The sequence below is a fragment of the Triturus cristatus genome, chromosome 12 (assembly GCF_964204655.1).
Source record: "Triturus cristatus chromosome 12, aTriCri1.1, whole genome shotgun sequence".
Classification (NCBI taxonomy): domain Eukaryota; kingdom Metazoa; phylum Chordata; class Amphibia; order Caudata; family Salamandridae; genus Triturus; species Triturus cristatus.
The window spans coordinates 521209502-521231542 of record NC_140595.1 but is presented as its reverse complement, the minus strand read 5'-3'; the positions used below and the strand labels follow the sequence as shown (position 1 = coordinate 521231542).

At 44.9% G+C, this 22041-nt stretch overlaps 1 protein-coding gene across 4 annotated transcripts in view; it reads right to left on the bottom strand.

Moving 5' to 3' along the window:
- ADCY7 (adenylate cyclase 7) overlaps positions 1-22041 on the bottom strand; it is a 621989-nt gene that overhangs the window by 67545 nt on the left and 532403 nt on the right. For all 4 annotated transcript variants that reach the window (XM_085639173.1, XM_085639172.1, XM_085639171.1 and 1 more), the window contains 3 exons: positions 15094-15166; positions 8924-9021; positions 7867-7951 (listed from right to left, as the gene is read on the bottom strand). In XM_085639173.1, the coding sequence (XP_085495299.1) occupies positions 7867-7951; positions 8924-9021; positions 15094-15166 (256 nt within the window). The remainder of the gene's footprint in view (positions 1-7866; positions 7952-8923; positions 9022-15093; positions 15167-22041) is intronic.

The following is a 22041-nucleotide window of genomic DNA, read 5'->3' as shown; positions in this document are numbered from 1 at the left end:
TCTAGATGTCTTACGCTATTGGAATGCAGTACAGTGATTCCTGGTACAAACGACTGGCAGAAAGGTTGGCAGTGGCCCCAGGCTAGTCAGAGGTTAGCACACAACGTTGGGGAAAGAACGAATGCTGGGTTCTTGAGATGCTTGTGTTTTGGCCAGGTGAAATAAACAGCACCTGATTCTAATCAGGTGTACTTCAAGAGGATGTCAGGCTTGCTAGAATTTAAAAATCTATAAATAAAAGTGGTTGAAGGAGAGCAGGACCCTGGAAAGTGAGCGGCCAGGGGCATAATGCCTCCTCTGCCCTCTCCTTATGGCAGCCCAGGATAACTCTTCCTAGTCAGTGAGTTCATTTAAGGTGTGGTTGCATTGTGGGTGGATTAAGGCTCATTGATGCGGAGATGTGTAATAAGCATGCCCCAAAATTTGTTATCAGACACGGTACCATTTTTTTTTAGAAAGCTCCTTAAACCTCTCTGTTTCTAGTCCTGTGTACACTGTGTTTGTTTGTGTTCCCGTGCCAGCAATGAGAGGTGTAAATAGGTTTTACCTTCTTTTTATGCCAAGCCTAGAGGCAGCACACATGCGATGCTCTGTGAGTTATGCTGTAATCCCTCTGTGGGGTTTGAACACAGCTACCCCACGCCCAACACTTTTCATTGGTTGCTTGATCCACCTTTACAAATTCCATAGTTTTCATTCGTGAATAGAGTACATTTGTCCCATCTTGTGACTGTTTTGTTCCCACCCCGGCTACTGCCCCTGCTAAATGGATCCTTTCGATATGGGCCATATGTTTTGTTTGAGTTTACTACTTTACCTTTCATCCCTCTCCTCGCCACTCATGAGACTTGGGGCTGCTTGCAGTTCTTTTATTCTACCCGTGCCTTCCCCCAACACCTCCCGGCCCTTGCAGTTTTTAATTTCCAGTGTCATTGTTCAGTAATTGCACCACATTCCGCCCGTTGCTGCTTCTATGGTTTGGGTTAGTTTTATATTAGTGTACGTGTAGATATAGATGGTGAGCAGTAAAGAAATAATGGGTGAGCTTTGGTAAGAGAATTCATTATCTAAATAAAACACTTCCCTTTTAAACTCTGATTCTTCACTTTGGATAATTAATTTTATCTTCATGTGTCTCCGATTGCTGAGTGAATGTAGCTTAGAAGCGTTTGTGGTCTTTATTGGCAGCAGCGTTACACACAACTCGTGGCTCTGTATGGAGCTATGATAGTGGTATGAAACTTGCACTACCTTGGCCCTCTTCAGTGTTCATATGCGTGCCACAAAGAATGCATATGCCCAATTAAATCATGTGCAGAATGTATTTTTGAATGCTTGATCTGTCAGGACCTTTGTTTAAATCGCGCTTGCTTATATTTTATCGTGAAACTTAGATGCCCGTTTTTGGATTCCAACCACTTTCTGAAGTTACAAAGGGAGGTACGTGGAAACCCCCTGAAGAGATGAGGAAGGTTTGACTCATTCGCTCTCGCCAGCTGTGACGTCACCAACACGCTTGGTATCAGTCCCTCACCTGGCACACATGGCTCAGTGCAAACACACTTGTGACGTGTGAACAGGGAGGGACAGGGAGTGACTGGCTGCAGCGGATGTAAACAGACCGGCTCACTCGGGTGAAGCTGAGCCTCTTTGAGTGGTCATCTCTCTGCATTGCTGTGGGTATTTTAAAAAGATGCCTGATCGCGCTGCCTGTCTGGGGAAAAGGTGTTTTTTTCTACTGCCGGTTCTATATTTTTATTGGATGTGGGATGAGATTGTATTATATTTTCAAGATTTGGGCATTATTTTAAACACAGCGTGGGAGTGGCTTTGGAAAAAAACAACTAAATGCTGCATAACGGGTTTCGGTGATCCTTCGTTCAAATGTCCTTCCATGCAGCTCTCAGGCAGACTTTGAGTAGTGATGCTCTCCACAGTCGGTACTCTCCAGCCTGGAGCAGGCACAACAAAGGCAGAACGAGGGGTGAAGTTTATTTTTACTGTTGAACTAATATGCCGTTAAGATTAGTATCATGGATTATTAGAGGGCTGAATTCCCCCATCAAACGGCAAAGAGTTATGACCCATTTAGCCAAATTGAATGCTGATATTGTATTCTTGCAGGAGACTCACCTAACGGAGATTGAGTCATCAAAACTAAAACGAGGTTGGGTAGGGGAAATATTTTATTCTAATGGCGATGGCAAGCGCAATGGAGTCATGATCCTTTGTCTTAAATCGCTTAATTGTAAATTTATATCAAAGGAATCTGATGTAGAGGGTCGATGGCTCCATGTTAAATTGATGCTGAAGGATGCTCCAGTCTTCTTTTGTAATGTATAAGGTCCTACTGGTGGTGACTCCTCTTTTTGGTCTTCAATTGCCCAGCAGATGGACCTCTGCATGGAAGATAATTTTATCCTAGCAGGGGATTTGAATCAGATTTTTGATCCTTTTGTTGATCGAAATTCCAAATTTCCATTCATTCCTAACAAACCACATAAATCTTTCATCCATGCTATCACTCAGCACAAACTTCTGGATGCTTGGAGGTTGTGCAACCCCAACACCAGAGAGTATACTTTTTATTCCCCTGTGCATCATTTCCAAACACGTATTGATTATTTTTTTGTGTCCCACAATATTTCACAAGCCATTTTGAACGCTGAAATAGGACCTATATTGTTATCGGATCATGCCCCGGTTTTGATTGATTTGGATATTTTACCTAAAGTTAATGCGCCTAGAAGATGGAGATTTAATAACTCACTTCTTTTGGATCCTGCATTCTCTTCCTCATTTTTTACCTTTTTTGATGAATACTTTTCCTTGAACGACACTACCTCCCTACCTTTTTCAACTATTTGGGACGCCTTTAAGGCCTCTACGAGAGATTTTATTATCAGCTATGTGGCCAAGAAGCGTAACATTGCTCGCAAGTGCTCGAGATCCCTACTTCATGATATTAAGAGACTGGAGCATTCTTTTTATACCTCCAATTCAAAAGACTCTTAGACGCACTCCAACACTTAAAAAAAGATAAGGCACCTGGGCCTGACGGATTCACTGTCGAATTTTACCTCCACTTCTCTAAATTATTATTGCCTAAATTACACCTTCTGATTAATTCCTTTAACTCTTTGGGGAAATCAGCAGGCTCTTTCTCAGAAGCTCATATATGTCTAATCCCTAAAGAAGGTAAAGATTTGAAGCACTGTAAAAATTACAGACCCATCTCATTGGTCAATATAGATTACAAAATCTTTTCTAAGGCACTGGCCTTCCGTTTAGATCCTGTTTTACCAAATATATTAGGCAGGGAGCAATCCGGTTTCGTGAAAGGACATGTCATTAATGATGATACACTCGCTGCTATACCGCTTGACGCGGAGAAAGCATTCGATAGAGTTGAATGGCGATATTTATTTTATACTGTCCAGTGGTTTGGCTTTGGTCTTAAGTTTACAGCCCTGACCTCACTTCTGTATTCTAGCCCACGTGCTGCGGTACGTGCTAATGGTCTCATCTCGCCTTTTTTTGACCTCGGTAGGGGTGTCCGTCAAGGTTGCCCCCTTTCCCCTTTTCTTTTTAATTTAGCCCTAGAACCCTTTCTCTCAAAGATTTGTCAGAACACACAAATACATGGTTTTCAGACCCCGGTCACTGATGTCAAACTAGCAGCATACGCTGATTATATTTAGCTTTTTATGTCTAACCCTAGTGAATCAGTTCCTGCCTTTCTTAAGGAAGTTCAATCCTTTTCACTGGTTTCAGGGTATAAACTGAATAGCGATAAGTGTGAAATCTTACCCCTGACTAAATTCACTTTTAAAGCTGATTTCGCCCCAACGAATTTCACTTGGAAATCCTCTCATATCAAGTACCTAGGATTGCATTTCACGTCCACAATTAAAGACACAGTTACTTTATGTTTGAATAATTGTATTAAAAAAAATTCGGACCTTACTACCAAATGGCATCCCCTGTACCTTTCCTGGTGGGGCCATTTAGACACTAAAAAAATGATGCTCTCCCCTTTGGTTTTATATACCATTTGCAAAATTCCAGTCCCCATTTCTCCAACACTATTCAAATCGATTAATTCAGTACTGTCTTCCTTTTTATGGCACAATAAGAAATCATGTATGTCTATTTACAAGTTAATACGTCCTAAAGCTGAGGGAGGGGTTAATTTTCCCAACTTTCCTGCTTATCAGAAAGCTTTCTTATTACGACAGGCCTCATATTGGCTGCTTGACCCCACAAATGATTGCCCCTTATGGGCATCAGTTGAAAGTTCGTTTTTGTCTCATTTCAAGAATATCTCTCTTTTTCCCGTAAACCCCCTAAATTATCTACTCCCACATTTAAATTTACTTCCAAACATCTTTCCCCTTTATTCCCTTTAATCCCTGATACTCTTGAGTCCTTTCTAGCGTCCACCATTTGGCACAATAACACTTTATTAATAAACAATAAACCCTTTTATTGGAAGTCGTGGAGGCAACATGGTTTGATCTGGGTCCACCAATTATTTTCGAATCATGAATTTGTTTCTTTTCCTTCGCTTCGACAGACTTATAAATTGCATGCCGCTATGATTTCTAAATACTATATTCGCCGTCGTACGGTGCTTGATGTATACACTAACCTCACCAGGGATTCTAGTAATTCTCATACTACTGATGTGCCTACTAACTTGTCCACTCTTTTACGTACTAGACCTAAAGCCTCTACTTTATACACTCTTCTCCACTCCAAAGGTCTACCTAGACAAACATCTAAGACTGAACTCGCTTGGGAGAGAGATTTTAGTGTAGTATGGTCCCCGCCATTGTGGAATAAGATTTGGACTAAAATACCTAAAACCTCCAGAACAGCTAGTTTAACACACACACTGTTTTACATCTACAATAGGCTTTTATTCTCTCCTCACACCTTAAATAAAAGATTCTCCACTGTACAAGATTATTTTTGGTCTTGCGCATCTCCTGATGTTGATTTGTTTCATATGCTTTTTTCATGTTCACTTGTATATACGTTTTGGAAACAGGTTTGGTCTCAAATTAACTTAATTTTTGGCACAAAAGCCCCGTTCTTTGTAAAGGACATTTTTCTGGGCAGCCTTTCCCCAATTTGGGATAGCTGCGAAATTAATGTTAAAATTGTTGATTTACTAATAGCAGTTGCTTTTCAGCAGATAACCAGAAATTGGAAAGATTTCACGAAGATTTCTTACAAAACTTGGTGGTATGATGTATGTCATAATCACAGACTGGATACATTTCTCCTGTTTCCTTTACAAATGGCCATGAAGCGAATTCAGTTATGGTTACCTGTCACAACACTTTTTGATAAATGTGCATTGAAACACTCTTTAGCAGTCCCTTCTCAGCAGGAAGTACTTAAACTCCCTTGATTTTCCTTGATGTTTTTCTAGTTTTCAACTGTATATGCATTGTGTTCTTCCGGACTATCTTTTTGCTGTGTTTTTAAATTTTCTTCTTCTCACTCGTATATTCATGCTGGAATATGTATATGATGTATTGTTTTTTTTTTTTTTTATATCAGTAATATGTACTGTATATTATCACCTCTTTACCTTTAATAAACTTTTCTTCTGAACTAAAAAAAAATGCCACTGCAGCATTAAAAAAAATACACCAGCTGCTTTTTTTTCTTTTAAGTCTGGGAGTTGTTCTCTTATTTATTCCACTAGAAAACAGGACTATAAGTTCTAGAATGTAAAGGAAAACATCTGGTCTGGAGTTGCACATCAAGCCTGGACCTGGGAAACTTAGCAGCTATGAATCTACTTACAGCAAGTTGTGACAAGCCACCTGGTTGGCTCAGTTCTCTCCGAAGGATCACAATTAAGCTCATTCTCTACTTATATCAACTCCATTAACCTCATTCCCCCGTTTTTTCTGCTTTGAGTCCACTCTCCATATTCGTGTCACACTCTAGATCCCAAACCCAAGGAAAACTGTTTTCTGTGTAGGCTTCCAACGATTATTCTACATATTTACTGGAGCAATTTTAAATAAAGTTTGATGAGCGCCTAAGGAAAACTGGCTTATTTTTTACAGCAACTGTGCAGCAATTCTGCTACCTGTTTTCTTAATGCACAAGAAATTCTAGAGGTGTTGTATACTTACACAGCTAATGTTGCCATATAAGACAACAACATTTGCAGATCAAGACTGGGGCTCAGGTTACAAACACAATGCGAACCTTGTCAGGTTCGACACCTAGAGGTTAGCTGCCTCATTGACAATATATCACAAAAGCAGGCTAACTATGCTTTTGTTATATGTACTAGACCTGGGCCGAGTTTGCGGAATTCTACTCCACGAAGTGCCAGAAAAACACTGCAGCGCTCCACGGAGTTCTGCCAACAGCGGAGTCTGTTAAGTCGCACTGTTCGCACTGATTTCTAGTGCCTGGAGTTTGTTCCATGCTGTAAAATCAACACGAACGGCATTACGCGTCGCACCAGAGGGCACTGCTGCTCTCTGCCGCTCGAGTAGACATTCTACTCGAGCAGCAGCTTTCTCAACGTGAATGGCAGATTTCTCAATGCGAGCAGTCGCTACTTGCTGTGACTGCCAGTGATGAGAAATCTCGCTGGGAGGTCTAACATGTGATTTTTTTCTCGCGAGCACTTGCCAACTTACCCTTGGCGAGCCGCTCCAGAGAAAAAACTCTGCTTTGCTTCACTTTGCTAAGTTTTTCGGAACTCTACACTCCGCATGGAGTGGGCAAAACTCTGCGAACTCAGCTGGCAGAGTAAGAATGTTTCACCCACCCCTAATATATACATACTTTTAGCAAAAGCGTAGTGGGGCTCTAAAAAAAAGCGGTCCTAGTGTAAATAGCTGTGGCTGTTCCCCACTTATGATGCCCTAGACTCTATCTGGGCAGGTATCTGCTGTGGGTCACCTGCATCAGATCCTCTGGTTTTTAGGTCGAGCCTACTGACAGAGCGCATGCGCTACTCGCTCTGCGAGGCATGTGGTAGTAGAGTATGCACTGGAAGCTCCGCCCACTCTCCGCCCATATTTTTTATTGGCTTGTGTCATTGTCCTTCGTAAACACTGGCTTCTGATACAATAGGAGGCTTGTTAGTCCCTCCTTGGTACCGCCTAGTCTCCATTTGTTACCGCCCATAAGGACTGGACCTTTTACTTGGCTCGTTACACGGTCTGCTTTATCTAGTGGGTGAGCACTATTTTTGTTATTAATACTGATGGGGACAAGGGCGGCCGTTTGTTTGTTTTTGCAGCGTGCCAGACGCACTTTCACTTAAAATAGAAGCTGCTGTCTCGCACAGCACTCCCCTCAAAGCGAAAGCACGCATGGTGCGCTGCAAATACAAACAAGGTGCCTCCAATACCAGTGTTCAACAGCTTGGGAGCAAAAAAAACAAGCATTTGCAATGCAATAGGTCTCGCATTTACACGAGTTTAAGCTATTAGCATTGTAAATTACTCTTATTTATGTTTCAAAACGAAAACAAAAATAAAAGGCATTGTCATTTACAATGTCAATACTAAAACTCGTATAAATGCGAGACCTATTGCATTGCAAATGCTTGTTTTGTAAATGGAATGGGGGTAATTTTCTCTTGGGGGCAAATCATACTGGAAAAACTATGGGAACTTAAAGAAGAACCAGAAAAATAAGCCTTGGGTTTAGAATACCATGAGTCAAGAGGCACTACCCCTTCATTGTGGCGCAAATGATGCAGAAGGGCCTTCTCATAAGCATTCTGAAAGCACGGCATGACCTTTGAACTTGTGCATCAACAATTTAAAGAACACACAGGTGCCTCAAAGACGTGCCTGTTTTCATCTGTTTACCTACCTGGAATTTATCAGCAGAGCATAGAAATAAAATAAGTAAAACGATTGCTCCGACTATGCCAAAGGAAATTCCCAGCGCAGCAGTCCTAAGAGGGAAAGAAAGGGGGCATTAATGATTAGCAGTGGCCCAGGCGGGATGATCATCGATGGCACACAATGAATGGCAGAAAGAGCTTTAAAGGGTCAAAAGCTGGAAAGGAGCAGTGGATTTACGTTATTTGGTATACACTTCTATTACCCTTTATCCTTTGGAGAATTTGGCCATTTTTGATAAAATCCTATATTGTGATCCCACACAAACCTTCACATAACGCCTTAACAATATGCTGGAACTCTAGAGAATATTTATTTTTGCAGTATTTATATAGTGTAAACTTGGCCTAAGGGCGTCAGAGCGCTTAACGTGAGCGCCAGACGTTATACATTTTTTAAGGCACTGGGAGGTTAAGTGATTTGCTCACGATGTTGAGCAAAGGCTGGGTTCAAACTGGGTGCCCCGGTTAAAGAATAGGCAGCTCCTGCCATTAGGCCCTACAAAATGCCTTTCCTTGTCACGTTCATGTATGATTTACTTCGCAACGGGATAATTGGCCATACGACGTGTCATCACGTGCGAACAGCACCAAAGCATTGGTGCCAAGTGAAATGTGATTGTTTGTGGCAAGAACTTACAAACACGAAACCCATAGTGTGTAATGCAACCTCCTTGGGTGCTATAGAGATTAACTTTTCGTCCAGTGCAAACAATATTTTACACTGGGATAGTTCCTGATACTTTAAAAACGTTTTTGTGTTTAAATTTGCATTGCTCACACCATGCCATCTAACATAACATCTCCAAAAACTTTTTTTTAATCATCTTATCTGACTTCTGCCATCTTGGAACAGAGTGCCTTGTGGGTGTAAACTTGCTTCCCTTTACTCCACTTGACAGTGATTCACACTGAAACGCCTAATAGCTTTTTGAACAGTGCCATTTGTACGTTAAAACATTATTAGAAGCCAGACATAAAATATTCATAACAGTTTGGTATTAGGAGAACAACAAGCTTACGTACCTTGGCATGATTAAAATTTGTATCAAAAATATACAGAGGAGCACAAAAGTGGCGCAGACAAAATAATTCCGGATCTTCGGAATAGCGATGGTGCGATACTGCAAGGAAAAGATATACATTCAAAGAAGGTTTACTGCTGGAGGAACAACTCAAACTTTAACACAAAAACATTTAAGAATGAAGAGTGGCCTTTAAAGGAGATCTGCAGCAGCAACTTTAAGCGATCTCTTTGCAGTGGCGGCTCCTCTGCTAAGGCGGAGGAGCGTCGCCCCACTGCTCAATAGGAAAAAAACAATGATAATAACCTATTGTTACTATCACTGTATTTTTCCTATGGAAGTCAGTGGCTCGTGGGGCTGGGCATCGCTGGGGGAGGAGTGGTTTTCACTCCCTAAGTGCGCATAATAGCTTGGCCGGTGCTCTTGGGCCGGCCAAGCAGTCATGCGCACTTTGCATCATTACGCAGCCTGGTGAGGAACATGCAAAGTCTCCCTGTCCTCGTCTGAGCGCCGACTACGGCGCTCAGATTGGCTCAGGAAAGCCTGTGTGCCTCCTGCTGCTGCCGACCAGTATTGGAGACCAAAAGATGAAGAGGACGGAGGGGAGGCAACCGCATGTCCGTTTCAGGTAAGTCCTCTTTGTTTCTTTCCACTACCACCCCTCCCTGCCCCACCACCCCGTCCGGTAGCAGCTGCTACTGCGATAATTATAGGGATTTAGATATGGGTTTTTTTTTCTTGCAGTTTTGTATAATGCAAACTCGACCCAAAGATATAGGGCGCTGTACATGAGCACCAGTTACATTACACAAGGATACAATCAGTTTTGATAGGCACGGGGAGATTAATTGATTTGCCCAGATTCACAGGATGTTGAGCGACACAGACGCGAACCTGGATCCAGCTCTGGTCGTTACAGTACATCCTCTCCTGGGTTGAGGAAACTGGTGTATCCTATTCACATGTACATGTATAAAGGTGCATTTGTACCATTGTGTTCATGACTGAATAACAGGGCAAGTTATGGCTGCATTTTGTTTTCTGCACGCTTATCTGTTTTAAATAGAGCAGAACAATATAAGCCATGTTTCCCAACACCACCATTCCCCGGGGATTCAGCTCCCAGCCGCATTAACATGTTTTTTATACAAGGCCTCAGGGCTTTAAGTGGGCCGGGTTCTGCTGGTGCTCTGCTCCGGCTTTTCTAAAAAGCAGGTGCTGAGACGGGTCTCTATCAGGCTCTACATTTTTGCCCTCACCCTCAGTATGAAAAAAGTTCTTACCTCTGCAGCAGTACCACCTTTGACTGCCTTTGAGGTAACTTCAAAGAGACTCGTTATAGTTCTTTCACAGTCGTCTCATCATTTCAGAACTGAAGCATTTTCAATATTATATACAACAAAGCCATAAGGGTTGCTTATTTATCTTATGCAACTAACAACCATTTGCAAAGCCAAAAGTCCTGGCTTGTTGTAGATATAATGTTACTTGCTGTCTTATATATCTGGATGCAATGACAGAAACCGCAAAATACCAGTCGGGTCACACATTATGCTAAGCACAGGTTTTTAGCTTAGGTGTTTTTAAACCACGCCCTTATTTACATAGGCCACACCCCTTTGAGAGACCTCCCCCCAGTTCTTTCATCCCACTTAAAGCCCTGCAAGGACTCTTTGAATATGCCAACTGCCCACTGAAGCAGGCCACTCTATCTCCAAGTCCTCCTTCTATGGCCTCCTTCCAAGTCAGCAGCTGGCGAGGCGCCTCAGATCTATCTGATCAGCCGCCTCTCTTGCCCTGCTTGGCTCCGGATCAAAGCCAGCCTTCCTTGGCAACTGTGTCTAGCATTGTATTGTGATGTGACATCCTGGGGTGGGTGTCTATTTAATTTTGTTGGCTTAAAGCTTCAAGGGAAAACTGGCACGACCCCCACCCTCCCAGCAGATGGTGCCCCTGTGCTGGCTAGCACTGCTTTGTTAGCAGTCTGTATAAAGAAGACAAACAAAACCAATTCAGGAAAGCCACCAAGACAGAACTGTATTGAAGAGCTTATACATAGCTCTGCACAAATACCTCAATACAACCCACCTGTAACGTAGCAGGCCCACACAATACACAGGGGGAGCCCATGAAAGATGACTAATATCTTGAAGTGGACCCCGCTCCCCTTAATTTATCCCTTTGTCTGCGCTCAGTCATTAGGGGGCAAGCAACATGAGTGTCCCTCACGTAGGGGTTTGGTTGGCTCTCTACATCACTTCCTACTTTGGTTAGGTCCTTTGCACCTGTGGTGATTCCCAGGGTTCTTTGTAAGTGCAGCATACATAGTCCAGTAATGCTTGGATGGAGGCCTGTTTGGGTCTCAAGTGGTACCTTTGGCTCTGGAGTCTTGTCAGAGGGCTGTTAGCGACTTGTCCTTCAGCAGAGGGGCCTGATTCCGCCGGGGGGCATCTCCTTGCTCCTGGGTTGTGTCCACTGAAATCGGCAATCTGTCTCCAAACTCTGGTGGGGCACTATGCAATTTTATTCCCAGTGGAAGGGCTTTCATTGACACTTGGCATCTCCCTGCTATTGTTCTTCGTGGTTTCCAAAGGAGGTATCTTTTAAATCATGAAACATTGAGGGTCACTTTTTCCCCTCCCAAGAATGCAAAAACCATTGTGCCTTTGACCTCCTCGAGTCTCCACGGACCCATCACAAAATATATTTGAACCTTCCACCTTGTGTACTTGTCTCGGATAAGCACTTGGTCTCCAGGGCTTATAGGGGAGTCTTCGGTCATTCAGTTCTGACTCGCAATCTCATTTGCCTGTCTTCGTTGGTATTGAGTTGTGGTAATGTCCAGAGCAGCCGGTCACTGCCTTTGCCCCTGAAAGAATACTGTCCTAATTTCTGTTGCCAACCTAAAAGTAGCAAAAAAAATTTCCAGTGAAGGGCACACCTTGTGAAAAGATGTTGACGCCATAAGCTCAATCACTGGAAACTTAGTGCATCCATTCACGAGCACCAAGGTTAATTGTCCATCTGGGAAGCTGCCAAAGTGTATGCTGACATTCGTCCAGAGAGTCTTTCATGGGTCTTCAGTCAGGATGGGGCTGGGCAACTTGCGTCCCTGGTCAGCTGAGAGGTGTAATATACTTTTGCCATGTCCTCTACTTCCTCATCCACCACTAAACCACAGTTTCTCCCCCAGCTGTGACTTTGTTTTGGCAACCACAGGTGGCCTTGGTGTGCCAACTTCACTACCCTCTTTTGGAGTGTTTGAGGTATCATGATGCATCATGCTTGCAGGAGAAGCTCTTCAATGGTGGCACTCAGGTCCTCCTTCTCGTCACAGTGGCATGAGCATTGGTTTATCGACTGAGTTTCATGACTGGGAGTCCTGCAGGCAGTCTTTCTACCTGTGTTGTAGATTTGCCTTCACAGCTTTCTGTAAACATATGTCTTCCCAAGAAGCAGTGATGATTTCATCCAGAGTCATGTCTTTGGGATATGCTCCCTGTGCGATCAGGCAAATGTAGTCTTTGGTTTCATCACCTGGTGAGATTGTCTCTTGGCTGGGTATTTGCAGGTGCCGCAAATCTGTGGGGTTGCTGACCCCTAGTCTGTAGAGTGAAGTGAAGTTGTATTGCTGAAGCTGAACCACCCACCTCAGTGGGTGGTGTTGAGATGTTCTGGCAGACAAGTGGCTTGTGGGCCATTACAACTCTTAACTCACCCCATAGAACAAGAGGTGTACGTGATGATCCGTCCACTTAATAGCCAGGCATTCAAGCTCAATTTGGGACGGGTCTAAGAGAGGGTCAGCGCCCTTCTTGCAAAAGAGATTGGCGTCAGAAACCCTCATTCGTGTTCTTGGACTAGAACAGCACCCAGCCCTACAAAACACTCATCTATGATGTGTTCCATGTCTTTTGGGGGTAGAAATATGCCAATGTGGTGTTACAGAGCAGTGCTTTTTTGATGATGTTAAATGCTTCTTTTGCCTGGGTTCTCCAGTCCCAACAGGCATTGGTCTTTCTCAGCACTCTCAGGGGCTCCCACAGGTTGGCTAATTTGGGCACAAATCTGCTGCAGCTGTTGGCCATGCCTTGGTTATTGAGGATATTCCGAGGTTGAGACGCTTGTACCCTCTTAACGCCAGATGTGTTGTATAGGTTATGTACCCGCTGGCCGGGTCTAGGAGTAGCCCGATTAACTTGCATTCAGATCAAGCTTTGAAAACCATTGACCCTTTGAGGTCCGCAATGATATAGTCTATTGTGGACATGATGTGTCGTAGCCCTGCCAGACAGGGGAAGCTTGTGCAGTAGTTCTGGTGGCTTGGCTTGTGTGGCCTGTGGGTTGTCGGACATGCCAGTGTCCAGGTGATGATAAAACAGACCAGCTGTTTATGCTCCTCTGCATTTCTGGTGTGGGGAAGTGCAGTGATAGCAAAGCATCTGTTGGGGGCACTCTTATGGGTGTACCAGACAGAAAATACCATTATCTTGTATTGTTATTGTAAAGGGCCCTGAGGTCCGAAGCAGCAAAGGGCGGGTGCGGTGGCAACTGTAAGTCACACGGGGATGCACTTCACACTTATGGGGATGTTCCATTCTTCCGCTTCCCGGTATCAGGGAGGGGCTCTACTGTGTCAGCTGGAGCCGCTAACTGTCCCTCAGCCCATGAACGCCATGTATGCCGTGCCGGCACTTGCCTTCCTGTCGGGCTGGGGGACGACGGGTGGTCGTCTAAACAGCAGATGAACGTGGGCAGACTGCAGTGGCATTGAGCCATCAGCCGGATGTATATGTAGGATGCTCTGATCCTCATCACCAGTGTAATATGGCTGGCCCACACGACAGTCTGAGCACAGGCACACTAGACACATCGGACTCTGGTCTGGGAGTGGACCTCAATTGGTCCAGTGCCACTTTATTTATCCCTTCCCCTCTGCCCAGTCATCAGGGTTTATGAGACGTCAGTGGCCCTCACATAGGGGCAGAATGGCCCTCTACATCTCCATTCAGCCTTTAATACTTAAAACACCTAGTGCCTATCTTACATTGGCCGAAAACGGCCAGTGGGTTGAAAACAACATACCCGCCAAAGATATCATAACATAATCAGAGTTGCTATTGGCCAACTTTCTAAATCTGTGCCTATAATTATGTGCTAGTGGGTATGACACGTATTGCACGGTAAAGTTACAAAATACAAGACTTTCTCCCTGCTCTCAATGCCATTCATGGTCATGGGTCGGATACTGAAATAAGGAGGCAGGCAAACGATTGTGGGGTTCTGCCCACAATTTACCACCCCTTGTAACTCCCACAAAAAAAAAGGAAAGAGTGTATGATCCTAGACGTCCTTTAAAAGTACATTTTCACTGGGCTTCCTAAATTATGCGATTACAAAAACAACTCTTGTAGAGTCTGAGAAAATCCAAACATTGCAATAATGTAGGTTAACAAGGCATACATGCCAACATTTCGAAGCAGGAAAGAGGGAGATAATGAAAAAGCATGTTGGCCCTTATTTTCCCCATTAACTAAAATTGGAACAGAGGCGATTTTAGGCAGGAGACGGCTAAATAAATTAAATATCGATAGCCGCCTGTATGAAACATAGGCGTCATCTGTGTGAATGTACAGCTGTCCATGCTTTTAGTGTGACACCAGCCCTGAATGCCTGCACGTCTACTTGAGAAAAAAACCTGAAACCCTGACGTCAGTTGACATCCATGTCTGTTATAGGGCAGCGCGCCCTATAACAGCATCACTGCATTTCTCACTGTCCTGCAAAGCACACTTGTTTGATGTAGTTTCAAGGGCTAGACTGGACCGCATGTGTGAAGCTTCTGCAAGACGACCACCAGACTGCAGAGCATGCCGGCCATAAAGCATTCGGGGTTTAACTTTCACACTACATAATATTTACAAAAGGACTTGAAACTGGAATGCAGAATATGCTGATTTCCTCTCGGCTTGGCGGAGACCTCGGGAAATGGGGTCGTGCTCTTTCAAAACATTACAATGACAATTATGTAAAAAAGTATTTTAAGAATATAAACAGCCATCCTAATAATAATCTGCTTAGTGTTCATGCTAAAATACGAATACGTTGCCAAATTGCATTTTGTAGGCCCAAGAACCCATCTTCTAACACATTTTACAGTATTTTACCTACCTCTCTCTCCAGTCCCTTTTCGGTGAAGAAAAGGAATATCCCATAGAAGTCATCGGATTTACCACACCAGGGCCTGCACACAAGAAAAATATGGTGTTACACTTAAGGGTGCAAATGGAAATGTTGACATTTGAATTAAGGTTTAACAAGCCACTTGCTCGCCAAGCCTTTGGTGTTGGAAGCAGATTCCCATTTTATGGCAAGCCTAGCTGCACCACTGGGTCCCCACACCCCAACTGATATCTAAAATGTGCGACTGACAGAGATCAATTTGTTAAATATTTTATTAAATATAATACGCGCAAACATTACCTGCCGTCATCGCTAGTATAATTTTTTAAAACATTAGTTTGCTTGAAACCTCATAATGTGCTCACGGCCATTACTGGAGCACCTGGTTTTAAGGTTCCTTATAAGAAATTCTGCAAACGTATCAGATAATGCTACCGGTGGTTGAAAGATGGGGGATACCTTCCCACAAGAGGCGCCTCAAGAAGGTTCAACTGGAGCCCCCGCAAGCAGGGCAGAGGTCCAGGCTCTTCTCCGAGGAGGAGATCTTGACCTCAGCCCAATTAGGTAAGACAAGGCACAGCTGAAATTCTGGGTGACTGCCCTGATGTTGCCACCATTACCCATTGTGGATGCTTCCAGCCAGTTGAAAGACTCCTACCCCTCCAAAGAATATAAGAATAATCTGAGCTGTGTGTCTGTATGTGTGTGTGTGCGCATGTGTATGCGCGTGTGTGTGTGAGAGAGAGAAAGACAGACAGAGAAATGGTGTGTGAGTGTATGTATGTGAGAGAGAGTGTGTGTGTGTGAGGGAGAGAGAGAGAGAGAGTCCCTGCCCATGTATAATAGGAGCTTGCATTGTTGCCACGGTGTTGCAGCTGCTCTGTTTGTGAGGGAAGCTTACACGCCACACTCTTGTGGCCACACTGTTTTGTGAGTATTTCTGAAACCGAAAAGCTTTTTGACTATAAAAATGCCCAAACTATTACATTTATCAGTATTGCTTTTTAAAATTGTTTTTGCACATCCTTTTTTCGCTTTTGTCGGCACAGCAAGCAAAATAGCTATGGTTGGCTCAGAGGACATGTAAAGTTTAAAGCTCACCTGTATGTCCCTGACGCAGGTATAACAGTATTCAAAGGAGGATGGCTCAGGGTAATCGCCACTTACTGAACAAGACCAGCAGCAGTGCGAGCCTATGAGGTATGGAGCTGCCACAAAGGGTTAACGAGTGCTTGTGAGCAGAGTGTTAGAATGACACCGCTTTCTGTGCCTGACCTGCGTGAAATGAGTAAATCCATGGAACAACTGAGCCAATTATGGCTATTCTGAGCAGCTAGCAGGCGCACCAGTAGAACTGTAAGAGTGACAGCGCTACATGCAGCTGATTGGTGGAACAATAGGTGCACACAACGCCATCATTCTGTCCCTTTCTGGAATCTTCCGGGATCACTGTGATCACAGTCTGTGTCTCTACAGCAGAGGTTTCCAAACGATTTGATGCAGAGACCCCCTGTCAAGATTTTTTAGGCGTAAGGACCCCCTCCTGACAAAACTTTCTAGAACTTGGTCCTCCTCATCAATGACACCTATCGACAACCATAAACGCTCTCAATTCTCACAGCAAATAATTTTTACATTGGGGAAATAATATTAAAAAGTGTTTATCAAACAAAGGTCAGTGAGCGTGGAAGTGTGGTCAAAGGTGTGGCTTATAACAAAGGGGCTCATTTATGAGGAATTGGCGTAGAGCAGCCCCGCAAGTCTTGCTGCGCTGGCCTGTGCCAACGTGAAAGGGCAGGAATGCACCGTATTTATGAAATATGCTCTTTTTGCTCTTTGGTTGACCGGAGCTGCACTCCCCAAAGCCCCCTCCCCCCTCGGCAACCTTGAGACCCTCATAGGTGAGTAGCGTGCTTTAAAAAAACCCTGAATGATTGAAATATGGTCCATGCCTGTCCTGTACCCCTGCGTTGACGCACAAATTGCTGCCTAGCGCCAATGTAGGCAGGATTGTTTTTGTGCAGGAAGGATTACCTTCCTGCACAAAAACAATCCGAGAGGGGTTTTCCTCTTTCTATTTGAGCTGCAGAATGCAACACAAATGGAAAGAGGCAAAAAAGATGAGAAATGAAAACATTTCTCCTTGTACGCCTGCTGTGGGGAGGTGTAAGGTTTTGTCTCTGCCCTAGGTTTACAAGGTGTTGGAAATCTGGGGCAGCATCAAAATCCATGGGTGTGTTGCGTGGGAACACCAACCGCAATGCACATGGAACGCCAACTTGACAGACTAAGGCAAGGCAGCGACTTGCACTGCTCTGTCTTACTCCATATGTAGGAGTCCATGAAAAGCTATGCAGGGTGACTTTACGTCTCCTTATAGATATGAATGAGACGCTTGTGCCAGCGGAGCTTAAAAAAAAGTTACATTTAGGCAGCGCAAGCCTCTCATGAATCAGCCCCAATGGCCATTTATCAGGTCTTTTATCAGGTCTTTTAACATCAGGTAGCTACATATAAAATAATGGGTGGCTTAAATTAAAAATGTATTTTAAAAAGTTGTTACTCGGGAGGTAATGCACTGTAGTACATTATGAAACCTCTATTAGTTAATGCAGTGTATAGATATACCAGGGAGCCACAGAATTAAATTTGGTTGGTGCAGTGGAGAATAGTGACTTGTCTATTTTTAGTGCTATGAGGTCACAGCCTGTGACAGAAAGCACTGTGAATGTGTAAGTCATTATTTTATTCTTGCATTACACACATTATAAAATAGACTGTTACAAGCTGTGCAAATAGTTTTAGGATAAAATGGAGCTTCCAAAATGTAGATTTTAGTAATACCGGACCATTAGTAATGTATTTTGTTTTTGCACAACTGTCCCTTCAGCACCCCCTCAGGGGTACTAAGCGCTGTGTAAATTACGACTAAAAGCATGCACTTCACAGCACAGTTGTTAACTCATCCTAATACCACTCAAAACAAAACCAAATATTTGCCATCGCAAAGCAATTAAAGCCAGAAATGCTCCCAAGCACCCTTTACATTTGCAGATTAACTCATAACGCTCGATTGCTTTTCATTCAGGCCCCCTGGCACAAAGGATTGTTGTACCTGTCTGCCCAGCCTCTTCCTTTCAGACTCCATTAACTTCAGCAGAAGCATTTTAAGGACCGGAATGAAGCATCACGGTTTCCATAAGGAAGAGCACATGTTTTAGGTTCCAGGCAGAAGAGAGGACTGGAAATGCGACCTCCTTCCCAGGACTCCACTGCCCCCCTGGGGGTTGCGCCCTACACACTGAAGACCTCTGCTCTAGAGGGCGACATCCTGCCTTGGGACCCCAGAGGCTGCTTCCAGATACAGTGGTCAATCGTTTGCACTAAGATCCCCAACAGGACCTGAGACAAATGTCTCTCCTACTCTATCCACTGGCCTCAACAACGTCCTCAACAGCTGTAGTGTGAAACAGTTTATCCAGAAGCATCACAAGCCTGTTCTGCCCTCTGCTAACCCAGCTTCCGTGCACTGTGGCGTGAGTCTCACTCCACACCGCTTAAGAAGTCAGTGAAGAGGGGGTGTAGCGGGAAGTGAAAGAAAGTGTGGGGGTGTTGGCAGGCCTATCAGGGTCTTTGAGGCTGGGGTTGCGAGAGAACATAGGGGGTGGAAAAGTAGCGTGGAGGCCTCCCAGGTCTCGTCCCCCCCCCCCCCCCCCTTCATTAGGATGGAGTCGTAAAAACGACAACAATGTGAAATATCTCCAATATGTAAGCTAATGGATAATTGTAACAGATTTTATCTGCTGGATGCTAAATTATAGCTCAACATGCCGTATATGTTGTATGATACAAATGTTATTAAAAAAGAGTTAAAAATAAAAAAAAGTGAGCCAAGTGTTAACAGCGCAAACACAACTGACCCATGGCCATTGACTGGCTGAAGTAAAAGCTGTGCTCAGGCCTCAGCCCGAAATCTTGCAACTAATTCACAAGGCACATTTTGTTAACCTCTTCTGTGCCCATGACGAGATAGTCTCGTCATGAAACCCACCCGCGTGGGAAACGCCCGGCACAGGAGGGGGAAAGGGCGTGGCACCGAAGGGGTTAAGGGTCTGGTTCAATACTTCTCAAATAAGCCAAAATAGCTAATGATCTTTGATTGCAGCTTGCAAGTCATTCTGCAAGTGTGAACGTGTTTTTGTGCCAAGCTTAGTATGATTCCCCACAATCCGAAACCCCACCCTTGCACCCTTTTACACTCCCTGCCACCCTCGCTCTCACTTTCCTACTCATCCTATACTCGCTTTTTGGCGACGGCCTTACTTGCAAGGTTCCAATCTACACACCAAGTTACGGAGTTCTGCATAAAGCGCCTAAATACCAATCAGGATTAAAAAACACTATGGAAATCATACACATTAAATAATTTAGTTAATTTTAAAACAAAACAGAAAGCTGGTCTGAGTCACTGAAACTACATACCTATTTCTAAAATGCTTTGCATTTAAAAGATCATGGAACACATCAGAGCCAAACAACTCCAAGTGTATGTAGGACAATAACGTGTCCAAACTCTCCAGAGCACTGGAATAGTGCCATGTGACAAGCAAGAAACCTATAGCAGGACCGGTAGACCATCAATATGCATCTTTTCTGACCTTGGTGCAAAGTTCAATATAAAAGACCACAACATATTAACTAAACAAGTTCAATGAAGCACACCAGTTAAAGGATTGGCCTTCTCCGGGCTACATCACTGATGAAGAATTGATAGAAAGTGTCCAAATAAAACATTGCAAACCTTCTAGCTTCATCACATCTCCTACGGGTTTCATACCTGCATCCATATACAGTCACACGTGTCTTCAGGAGTAATGGTTGCAGCGTAAGGTGATGAAATGAAGCATGTCACATTGCTTACCAGGGCATGCTACTTCAAACTATTCCACTCCTGAAGGAATTTCACTGACACGATGATACTGAAAACACTTGGCAAATTCCACTAACAGAGGAGGTCCGCTCTGCCCACAAGGAGAACTGAATCGGTGCCATTTTTCCAGATACTGAGCGCTGATATCACTGCATCAGCAGCATCAATGTTTCACTAGCACCAGAGCTTACAATCCACCAATTCAATATCAGTCGTCACACCTTTGGCCACAGGATGGTACATCCCTACAGCTCTCTGCCCATGAAAGGAGACTCGCATCTCTGGGACTCTCGCCCATGGAAGGATGCTTGTATCTCTTAACACTCCATGCTCATGGAAGAAGACTCACATTACTGTGAATCACTGCTCATGGAAGGAGACTGGCATCTCTAAAACTCTCTGCCCATGGAATACAGTTTGTATCTATAAAACTCTCTGCCCATGGAAGTCACGCATCCTTGAGACTCTCTGCCCATTGAATGAGACTTGCATGGCTAAAACTCTCTGCCCATGGAAGAAGACTTGCATTTCTGACTCTTTGCCCATGGAATTAGATTTGCATCTCTAAAACTCTCTGCCCATGGAAGGAGACTCACATCTCTAAAACTCTCTGCCCATGGAAGAAGACCTGTGTTTCTAAAACTCTCTGCCCATGGAAGAAGACCTGCATCTCTGAGACTCTCTGCCCACTGAATGAGACTTGCATCTCTAAAACTCTCTGCCCATGGAACGAGACTCACATCTCTAAAACTCTCTGCCCAATGAAGAAGACTTGCATCTCTAAGACTCTCTGCCCATGGAATGAAATTCACATCTCTAAAACTCTCTGCCATGGAAGAAGACTCACATCTATGGGACTCTCTGCCCTTTGAAGGAGACTTGCATCTCTGACTCTCTGCCCATGGAATGAGATTCACATATTTAAAACTCTCTGCTCGTGGAAGAAGAGCCACATCTATGGAACTCCCTGCCCATGGAAGGAGACTCGCATCGCTGGGACTCCCTGCCCATGGAAGGAGACTCGCATCGTTGGGACTCTCTGCCCATGGAAGGAGACTCGCATCGCTGGGACTCTCTGCCCATGGAAGGAGACTCGCATCGCTGGGACTCTCTGCCCATGGAAGGAGACTCGCATCGCGGGGACTCTCTGCCCATGGAAGGAGACTCGCATCGCGGGGACTCTCTGCCCATGGAAGGAGACTCGCATCGCGGGGACTCTCTGCCCATGGAAGGAGACTCGCATCGCGGGGACTCTCTGCCCATGGAAGGAGACTTGCATCGCTGGGACTCTCTGCCCATGGAAGGAGACTCGCATCGCTGGGACTCTCTGCCCATGGAAGGAGACTCGCATCGCGGGGACTCTCTGCCCATGGAAGGAGACTCGCATCGCGGGGACTCTCTGCCTATGGAAGGAGACTCGCATCGCGGGGACTCTCTGCCCATGGAAGGAGACTCGCATCGCTGGGACTCTCTGCCCATGGAAGGAGACTCGCATCGCTGGGACTCTCTGCCCATGGAAGGAGACTCGCATCGCGGGGACTCTCTGCCCATGGAAGGAGACTTGCATCGCGGGGACTCTCTGCCCATGGAAGGAGACTCGCATCGCTGGGACTCTCTGCCCATGGAAGGAGACTCGCATCGCTGGGACTCTCTGCCCATGGAAGGAGACTCGCATCGCGGGGACTCTCTGCCCATGGAAGGAGACTCGCATCGCGGGGACTCTCTGCCCATGGAAGGAGACTCGCATCGCGGGGACTCTCTGCCCATGGAAGGAGACTCGCATCGCGGGGACTCTCTGCCCATGGAAGGAGACTCGCATCGCGGGGACTCTCTGCCCATGGAAGGAGACTCGCATCGCTGGGACTCTCTGCCCATGGAAGGAGACTCGCATCGCTGGGACTCTCTGCCCATGGAAGGAGACTCGCATCGCGGGGACTCTCTGCCCATGGAAGGAGACTCGCATCGCGGGGACTCTCTGCCCATGGAAGGAGACTCGCATCGCGGGG